At 50.7% G+C, this 10,029-nt stretch overlaps 1 protein-coding gene and 1 non-coding gene across 2 annotated transcripts; one reads left to right on the top strand and one right to left on the bottom strand.

Annotated features, from left to right (window-relative positions):
- Positions 1-281: 281 nt before the first annotated feature.
- Positions 282-2,647, bottom strand: B4gat1 (beta-1,4-glucuronyltransferase 1). The gene is made up of 2 exons (XM_050137059.1): positions 1,453-2,647; positions 282-896 (listed from the first exon to the last, which is right to left on the bottom strand). The coding sequence occupies exons 1-2, from the start codon at positions 2,506-2,508 to the stop codon at positions 705-707; spliced, it is 1,248 nt and encodes a 415-aa protein (XP_049993016.1). The 5' UTR covers positions 2,509-2,647; the 3' UTR covers positions 282-704.
- Positions 2,648-3,090: 443 nt separating this feature from the next.
- Trnas-gcu (transfer RNA serine (anticodon GCU)) lies at positions 3,091-3,172 on the top strand. Its single transcript has one exon. It is a non-coding gene; the product is annotated as a tRNA-Ser (tRNA).
- Positions 3,173-10,029: the final 6,857 nt, after the last annotated feature.

Genomic DNA, 10,029 nt, shown 5'->3' with positions numbered 1-10,029 from the left:
CTCCTGCCCACAACCCCTCCGCTCAGGAGAGTAACCGAGCCAGCTGTGGGTCTGAACGCTCGTGTATTTACACAATGTCAAACGAAGGCAACCTACTGGAGGGCCCAGAGCTGAGGCTTTACCCCCAACCCTCACCCCGGGGCCTACGGACCCTTCCCTCCTTCAGGGAGCTCGGAAGGGCGAAGGTGGAAGAAAAGCAGGAAGCTTAAGTTCTAGCCCAGTCTGAGCACTGCATTCCATGTTTTCATCTTTCTTTCCAAAAAGCTCGTTTTATTAAGTACTCAGGATTCTCAGATTTATTTCAGTCATACATTTTGCTCTGCTATCCACCCAACATTGTTAATAATAACAATATAATAATAACAATAGTAACACTGTAATAATATTAATAATAGTTCACATTTGTACGAAGCTTACAGGATGTTTTCACATACAGCGTCTCATCTGAGCCAACAGTTCTGTGAGGTAGGTATTTTCACCTCCCATTTTACAGACGGGATAATGGAGGCTCAGAGAGGTAACAGATTTTGTTCAAGGCCACACAGCTAGTTAGTGGTAAAGCTAGGACTTGATCCCAGCACCCCAAAGTCAAGTCCAGTGTTCCACAACCACAGCTACCTCTGTAAAGTGGAGGGGTGTTTCTTACCCCAGTCAGGCCTGAGGAGCCAGATGCTGAAAATTCTCAGAGCACGGGAGGAGAGAAGTCAGCATCGATGGGGAGAGTTGGGGTACTTAGCCTTCAACTCCTGTTTGAACTGGCGGTAAAGGATCTTATTGCGCTGGTTTTCAGCCTCCTTTTGGGGATGGAACTTCAGTGCTTCTTTGAAGCCCTTATGAACCAGAAAACCTTCGTTCAGCACCTCAAAATTAAATCCTGCTACGTGCAGCTCACAGGCCTGGAGAGAGAAGAGAGAGGGGAGAGATAGGAGAGGGAGACAGAGAGGGGGGCGGAGAGAGACAGAGAAAGAGAGAGGAGAGGAGGGAGAAACAGAGAGACATAGACAGAGGAGAGACAGAGATAGGAGAGAGAGAGAGAAGAGAAAGGGAGGAGAAGACACACACACACAGAGGGAGGAGAGACAGGAGAGGGAGACAGAGGGGGGAAGAGAGAGACAGAAAGAGAGGAGAGGAGGGAGAGACAGAGAGACATAGGCAAAGGAGAGACAGAGATAGGAGAGAGAGAGAGAAGAGAAAGGGAGAAGACAGAGAGAGAGAGAGAGAGAGAGAGAGAGAGAGAGAGAGAGAGAGAGATATCACAATAATTTAAGGACATCCCCTCCAGGGCCCAAACAGTCATCCCTAAAGCTTCACTCCACCCCCTACACCCCATTTGGGAATTCTACATCATCCCACCACTTTTCTCTTGCTTCATGGCCTCCTTTCTATCAGTGGCCACTCCATCCCTGACAAACCTCCAGCCCCAGTCCCACCTGCCCTCTCCGTTTTAGTCACCTGACTGATTCGATTGAAGCCATACTGCCGAAAGCGCTCATCAAAGGTGGGCACCTTTCCTCCAGCCACATAAAATGGTTCCCAGGGGTCCCGCCAGGGCACCACGTAGGCAGGTCTCAGCAAGCTCTCTTCTGGCAGGTTGACCCAGCGGGAGTAGTTGGTGGGCGCATGGCAAGGCGTGCATAGCCCATAATAGAAAGGCCGGACTTCGCCCACCTGATAGAGTTGTACTAGCTCATTCTTGTTCATCGGCATCCGGCGGGTTCGGCGGATTTCAAACGCAGGCACCACCAGGGCCATGCCATCCCAGTTGTTACTCTGATCCAACATTTCCCTCAGGCCTCTCCACAGTCCCTCGCTGGGCACCATGTCCACATCAATCACCAGGGCATAGTTGGCCTCTTCTCGAGCCAGATTCCGTAACAAGTTATTGGGGTAGGAGATGTTGGTACCCAGTGCATAATTAATCCCGGGCTGGGCCACCCTGGCTAGCTTGTCAAAGACCTCCTGGCAGGACCGCAGCAGGGCAAATTCCCCAGGCTCCCGGGGGTCGGGCACAGCAGCCTCATAACGCGAGGGGCACACGAGGTGCATGGCGACCCTGGCACGCATCTCAGGACAGTGGCTACTCAGCGCATAGGCCAGCACCGTGGCCAGCTGTGCCTCCTCTTTGGTGGCTGCGAACACTGATACGGACAGTGGGCCCTCCCAGCGCTCCAGAAGTCCGGACAGGTGCAGCAGGTTGTCCACGCTAGCATGCGTGGCTAAGACGACATCGTTGGGGTCTACGGTGGTCTTCAGTAGACCCCTGTAGACGCGATAATCGCCGCTGGCATCCAGAACGCCTCCAGAGGCCAGAGCGGTGCGGAGTTGAGACTTTACCTGGTCCACGGATCGCGGGGACGGCGGGAAGAACTCGAAATACTGTTCCTGCTCCTCCTGCCCGTGCAGTCCGGAGAGCAGCGACAGGTAGAGCAGCTGCAGCATTGCCACCAACATGAGGGCGGCCAGCAGCAGCTGGTAGAAGGCGCATCGGATGGCGTAGGACATTTGCATGGCTTTCGGGGCTCCCGGCGCGAAGCGGAGACCACCGGGCCGTAGCCTCGGCCAGCCACCGCAAGCCCCGTTTTACCGCAGCCTGCCGAACGCAGCCGAGGCCAGCCGAGGCCAGCCGAGCCCAGCGCTCAACCCCGCCCTCGGTCTGCACGCCTCCATCTAGGAGCGGGCCAGCTCGCCCTCTGTGAGAGAGGAGGAGCTACTGCAGCGGTCGCTGTTCTGCGCGCGCTTTGCAAACGCCGAACCTAACTGCGGTCACGTCCGTGCGGCCGCGGACCCCTGGCCGCAGCCCTCTCCCGTGGGATCCGGACGCAGACCCCCCGGAACAAGCGCGTCCGGAAACCCCAGTTCGCTCACCGGGCCTCGGGAAGTGTAACCCGTGCAGAGCTCAGCTGTGACTCAGTCAACGATGGCGCGGTTCCCGACTGAAGCCCTTGGAGAGGAAATTTAAAAAACCTCTTTGTTACTGTTTCTTATTCCTCTAAACTTTTCCAGGTGGGTACTAGGAACGTGGATGGAAGCGTGCAGGAGGTGCGCGTGAGATGAGGGATATGGGAATGTGGAAAGAGGTATTTTGTGTGGGACGAGGTGGCCGAGTGGTTAAGGCGATGGACTGCTAATCCATTGTGCTTTGCACGCGTGGGTTCGAATCCCATCCTCGTCGGTCCCATTTTATAGGGAAAAGGCTTCTTAATTTTCCACGTCCCTCCTGTCTTGAGCAGCAAAATGAAGAAACTTGGTGTCCGATAAGGTCGTATTTGCCCACCAACCGACCTTGTGTCTGGTGGGTACGTATTCCAGCTTTCAGAACGTGCCACGGGATGGGGCGCTGCTCCGCTTTTCTTTCTCCTAAGGACAGCGCAGAGGTGGCTGCCATCTAAAACTGGTAACGGGATTTTGCCCAGCAGCTCTTCGCTTGATGTTATCTGCTAATCCTGCGCTACCGTTTCCTCTCTCTTCCCCCAGGATGAAAGCATTTTATCTACACACAGTTGCCCCAACACACACCCATTGAAGCAGAAGGCTTGTGCAACACCAGCCACTGTACACTGAAGGCACCTAGTGTTTGTGGATGAAGGGAACCATGAAATCTTTAGCAGAAGCGTGGGGGAAGGGCATGCACTTCAAAAGCTTCAGCAATTATACTTAATAAATATTTGAGTTTTTTAAAACCAAGTCAGGAGACATCCTTAGGGCAGAACGCTGTGTGTCTTTGTAAGGAGCACTGGAGTGGCAGCGTTGGCTGGTGTGGGTGGGGGCTTCCACAGACTGTCAGGGCCCAAATATTCGGGAGACCTAGTACCAGCTCTCTGCCAAGGCTGTGCTGGGCGCTGGGGCAGGGTCTGCACATGCAGGTTCTGCACTTTTCACTGAAGACAGGCTTCGGAGAAAAGTTCGGAACCTCTCAGCACAGGTTTTGTAGACACAGCGTTCAGAAATGAGACTTTGTGCCCTGTGAGGATTTCGTTTTGTTTTCTGGAGTCAGGGTTTCTCCGTGTAGCTCTGGCTGTCCTGGAACTCACTCTGTAGACCAGGCTGGCTTCCAACTCAGAGATTTGTCTGCTTCTGTTTTTAACTTTTTTTCTTCACAAACGGAGCTTTTAGAATACTAAACTTTGTAAAAGAAATACTATTAAAACACAGCTTCAAAATAAATAGTGTACACAGAGGAAAGGCTTGACAGCTTTTGTGGGCTGAGAAGGGGCTGCAGCGGAGGGAGGTGAAGTGAGCATGCGCTAGAGCAGGCACTGGGTGCTGCTCCACTCTGGGTAACCCCTGTTTTGTTTTATTATTATTATTTTAAAGAGTATCTCGCTACTGTAGTCCAGGGTGGGCTTGACCTTGTGAACCTCCTGCCACCACCTCTGGAGTGCTGGGATCATAGGTTTGCACTGTAGCCTGCACATCTGGAGTGCTGGGATCATAGGTTTGCACTGTAGCCGGCACATCTGGAGTGCTGGGATCATAGGTTTGCACTGTAGCCGGCACCTCTGGCTACTTCCTTCTTTTACTGTTTGTGTTTTCAAGATAGAGGTTTTCTTTTTGTGGTTTACTTGTTTGTTTGTTTGCTTGCTTTGAGACAGGGTCTCTCTATGTAGTCCTGGCAATCCTGGAACTCACTGTGTAGACCAGGCTGGCTTCCAACTCACAGAGAGTCCTCCTGCCTCTGCCTCCTCAGTGCTAGCATTAAAGGTGTGCACCACCAAGTCTGCCCTGAGATAGTCTGAGTATGGAGTCCAAGGCTGTCTTCGCATTGATTCTCTTGCCTTATGTGCTCCAATGCTGAGATTATAGCATGCATACTATGTCTGACTCAAAATCTGCTTTAAACTTTGGAATACATGGTCTACATTCCCACCATGATCTCTGTCCAGAGAGGCAGCGCGGCTTCTCACTCTGTATTGCAGTCTGCCTTCAACAGCGACCAAGCTGCTTACATTTCAGCCTTCACTCCCCACTCCAAGGACCTGCTGGGGTGAAAGCTTAGGGTCTTCCCAGGCCAATTCCCACAGGCACCTCGCTGCGCACCCGACTTTCTAAATTCTTCAATATTTGAGGGAGTGTTTCAGTTTGCCACAAAATCCCTCCCAGGTCTTCCCACCAGATTTTGAGCTATTGTTTGCCTCACCTGTAATCTTTACTGCAGACAGGAATGGGACATTAATTTGCCCCATCATGTCTTAGAGAACTGCCTTTGACTCAAGCTTTTCCCTCCTGAGACTTCTGAGTAGAGAAAACACAGATGCGTGCTTGGCACCAGTCCCTTGGATGGGTTCCTAGACATACTGAAACACTCAAACAAGGTTGGCTCCCCCTCCCTAGGAGCCAATGACTGGGGTCCTCACCACCACCCTTGTGTGAGCTGATTTTCTGTGGCTATAGCAAAATTCCTGACGTAAAAACTCATAAAGGGTTTCAAAAGTTTCAGACCTTGGTCATTTGGCCCCATTCCTTTGGGCCTGTGGTAGGGAAAACATCAGAGGTTCTGTGATGAGGTAAAAATTCTGTTGTTTGACAGGAAGGAAGCAAAAAGACAGACTGGAGTCCCAAGATCCCTTTGAAAAGTGTGGCCTCAGTGATCTAACTTCCTTCCACTAAGCCCCACCTCCTCATTGTTTTACTGCCTCTGACAGCACCACAGGCTGGAAGCCTAGCACTCCAGTGGCTGAAGTAGGGTGAGTTCCAGGGTAGCCTGGGCTACATGGTCACACCCTGTCTCAAAAAACAAAACCAGGCTCACCACATGGTCTTTGGAAACATTTAAGATCCAAACTGCAACAACAGACCCGAAGGGGCGGGGCAAGGACAAGGAACATTTAAGACCTGAATTGTAACAACCAACCACTAATCCAGGGTAGGGGACTGGGGAGGTTGGGGGCGGGGGGGGGGGGGGGGGGGGGGGGGGGGGGGGGGGGGGGGGGGGGGGGGGGGGGGGGGGGAGGCAAGGACAGGTAAAATACTACAAAGTTTTCCTATCATTTTTAGTTGCCTTAATTTTTTTCTAGAAAAATAACTTGTTTCTTCTATTATTGATTGACAAAACTGTTTAAAACGTAAAACTTCGAACAAACAAAGACAGAACAAGGCTGGGTGATGGAGGCGCAGGCACCTGCCACCAAGCTTGATGACCTGAGTTTGACTCCTGGAACCCACATGGTGGAAGGAGAGAACCAGCTCCCAAAAGCTTTCCTCTGACTTCCATGTACATTCTGTGACATGCATGTGCCTGTACCTACACACATCATACACAACAACACACAGAAAGCAAAAACTCAAACCCATAAGCAGAACAAAAAGTTGAAAAAAAAAACCCATAAAAGTCAGTATCCTTTTCCTTAAATGAGCAGCATTGCTCCTTCTGAGATACTCAGTTAAACCAGTCTCTCTCTGGCTCTACTCTGTGTGTATGTTTGTATATGTATATGCATGTATGTGTGTGTGTCGTGTGTGTGTGTATTTCCAAGCTTGTGTGTCTGTATGAGCAGGTGTATGTGTGTGTGATATGTATGTATGTGTATGTATCTTCAGGCTTATGTGTCTGTATAAGCAGGTGTGTGTGTCATGTGTGTGTGTATGTGCAGGTGTGTGTACAGGTGTGTATGTACATGTAGGCCAGCGATTGACTTCAGGTGTTGTACACGCAGGTGTGTGTACAGGTATGTATGTGCAGGTGTGTATGAGCAGGTATGTATACAGGCATATATGTACATGTAGGCCAGAGATTGACAGAGATTGACTATAGGTGTTGTATGTGCAGGTGTGTGTATGTATGTGTATGTGCAGGTGTGTGTACTGGTATGTGTGCAGGTGTGGGAGTGTCATATATCAGTTGATTTCATTGGTTAATTAAATAAAGAAACTGCTTGCCCTGATAGGTTAAAACATAGGTGGGAGGAGTAAACAGGAGGAAGAGGAAGTGAGGTAAGACTCCTCAGACAGACCTGACAGCTCTGCTCTCTGGAGCAGAGACGCCATGCTCAGCTCTCCTGGGTAGACGCAATAGCTCTGCGCTCTGAGGCAGACGCATGAAGCTCAGACTCAGGATGGACGTAGGCTAGAATCTTCCCGGTAAGCGCACCTTGGGGTGCTTACACACATTATTAGAAATGGGTTAAATTAATATGTGAGAATTAGCCTAGAAGAGGCTAGATAAAAATGGGCCAAGCAGTCTTTAAATGAATACAGTTTGTGTGTTGTTATTTCGGGCATAAGCTAGCAGGCGGCTGGGGTGCTGGAGACGCAGCCCCGCCGCTCCTATTTCAACATGCAGGTGTGTGTGTACAGTGTATGTGCAGTTGTGTATGTGCAGGTGTGTGTGTGCAGGTGTGTGTGCAGGTGTGTATGTGCAGGTGTGTGTACAGGTGCATGTGTGTGCAGGTGTGTGTGCAGGTGTGTATGTATGTGTAGGCCAGAGACTGACTTCAGGTGTTATCCTTGTCACTCTCCACTTTTCTTTTTCTTTTTTTGTTTGTTTGTTTGTTGTTGTTGTTGTTGTTTTGAGACAGGGTTTCTCTGTAGCTTTGGAGCCTGTCCTGGAACTTGTCTGTAGACCAGGCTGGCCTGAAACTCACAGAGATCCACCTGCCTCTGCCTCCTGAGTGCTGAGATTAAAGGTGTGTGCCACCGCATTATTTTTCAAGACAGGCTCTCTCACTGAACCTGGAGCTCCCCACTCGCCTAGACCAGCTGGCTGACCTGGGATCTGGCTCTCTGTACCCTCAGTGCTGGAATTACAGGCAAGCACTACCCTGCCCAGCTTTGGATCCACAGTCAGGACCTCATGCTCCCCAGTCAGCGCTTCACCCACTGAGGCGTCTTCCTCACCCTGAGATCCCCACAATGGCAGACAAATCTGGGGTTTCAACATACAAAGCCTTCTTCAAAAAGAAGGACTGTCTGACTGGGCATGGTGGCGCACACCTTTAGTCTCAGCACTTGGGAGACAGAGCCAGGGGGATCTGTGAGAGTTTGAGGCTAGCCTGGTCTACAGAGTGAGTTTTTGAAAAACCAGAGCTACATCATAGAAAAAGCATGGCAGTGCCGGGCAGTGGTGGCACACGCCTTTAATCCCAGTACTCAGGAGGCAGAGGCAGGTGGATCTCTGTGAGTTCGAAGCCAGCCTGGTCTACAAGAGCTAGTTCCAGGACAGGCTCCAAAGCTACAGAGAAACCCTGTCTCGAAAAACAAAACAAAACAAGACAAAAAAAAAAAAAAACCCAACTAAACAAACAGAAAAAGCATGGCAATATCAGGGCTCAGAGGCAGTTAGCACCTGCAGATTCATCTGCCAAACCTGTCACACAGTTTCAGCAACTCAGTCCCAGCTTCTGCCACCTCCAGAGCTTCCCAGAAGAAGTCACAGAGCAGCAACAGCTCAGTCCACTCCCTGTGCTGCACTTCTGAACACAGTTCTGTTTCTTTTTAGCCTCTTCTCTCTGTAGAATGCACTGCTGGTCACTCCGTTGCCCTGGAGAGCTTCAGCTGACTGTAAAATAGGGCTAAAAAGGGTGAGACTTGACCAAGCCTTTAGAGCCATAAGGAACTATAAGCTCAGTCAAGTGACCTCAGTCAACCATGATTTTGCCGAGAAATCTTAGAAGGAGCCAGGATGCCATCCGGGTCCATCCTACAGTATGGCAGGGGGATCTGTGAGAGTTTGAGGCTAGCCTGGTCTACAGAGGCCATGACTACAGCGAAACGCCCATTCTCTCAGGCAATGACCTCCCCTCACTTGTGATAGGCTGAACACCTCAAGGTGTCTCCTCCGTGTGATGGGGCTTCATCCTCCCAAGAGGGATGCGCTGGCTGGTTCTTCGCACCAGGAAAGCTGGACCAGGCCATAGCATAAGGCCTCTGCTTAGCTATTGCTCAAAATTCAGTTCAAGGGCCGTAGACAAGGCTCAGCATTTGAGAGCACTGGCTGCTCCCTGAGAGGACTCAGGTTTGGTTCCCAGGACCCACACAGTAGTCACGACATTTATTACTCCAGTTCTGGGCTTCTGATGCCTCTTCTGACTTCCGAGGACATCAGACACACATTTGGCACACAGACATACATGCAGGCAAAATACCCACACACAGCTTTGGCCCAGTGACTCTAGTCAGACCAGGGATTCAGCCCCACCTGATGCACAACGCGAGGCTGTGGCGAGAGACCAGGGAGGAGATCACACATTTGCGGTGCCAAATGCTGCTCTGCTGCTTTGCTGTTATTGTTCATTTCATTTGGTGTTTTTTTTAAATCTACCTTCTAACCATTTTAACATGTTATTTTATGTGTGTATATGCCGGGATGTATATCTGCGCATCTCATAAGGTCAGAAGAGGGTGTCAGGTCCCCTGGAACTGAAGTTGCAGACAGTTACAAGCCATAATGTGGGTGCTGTGACTTGGACCTGGGTCCTCTGGAAGAGCAGCCAGTGTTCTTAACCTCCCAGCTGCCTCTTTCCAGCCCTGTTTGTTTCTTTTTGAGACAAGGCCTCATGTAGTCCATACTGGCCTCAAACTCCCTATGATGCCAAAGATGATCTTGAACTCCTGATCTTCCTGGCTGTGTTTCCTAAGTGCTGCACCTCCCCCACTGCTGAATGCTTCTCGTTAGCAGAATTTTAACCAGTCCTGCCCAACCTCCCTATAAAAGGCTCAGCACCTTGAAGGTCATGTCCGAGCTTCAGATGTCTGTGTCCCTCCTCTGAAGCTGGCTCAGTGCCCTCCACACTGACACCTCCAAGGGCTTGCTGACGGTAAGAGACCCTTTCGAATGAGGGAGGGTCTGAGGGCAGAGCTGTGTCAGGGCTGAGGATGGGAGGAGGAGGAGGAGTGGGAGAAACAGAAATGGGACAGGTACAGCCCATCTGCTCAAGCATCTGTTCCTAACAGAGAGCCAGCTTCCTTCAGGCTTGGTGCGCATGGCGTTAGTCTCAGGATTTGGGAGACAGAAGCAGGCATATCTCTGTGAGTTCTAGTCCGGTTAGAGCTACACAGTGAGACCCTATCTCAAAAAACAGGACGTGTGAATAG

The sequence above is a fragment of the Alexandromys fortis genome, unplaced genomic scaffold (genome assembly GCF_014885135.2).
Source record: "Alexandromys fortis isolate MF-2015 unplaced genomic scaffold, M_Fortis_MF-2015_v1.1 scaffold_3, whole genome shotgun sequence".
Taxonomy (NCBI): Eukaryota; Metazoa; Chordata; class Mammalia; order Rodentia; family Cricetidae; genus Alexandromys; species Alexandromys fortis.
The sequence above is the reverse complement of the archived record's forward strand: the minus strand, read 5'-3'. Positions and strand labels throughout refer to the sequence as shown.

Coding starts and splice junctions, on each gene's coding strand:
- B4gat1 (XM_050137059.1), bottom strand. CDS start 2,508: ATGCAAATGTCCTACGCCATCCGATGCGCCTTCTACCAGCTGCTGCTG. Junction 897..1,452: donor GCTTCAATCGAATCAGTCAG/GTGACTAAAACG, acceptor TTCTCTCTCCAG/GCCTGTGAGCTGCACGTAGC.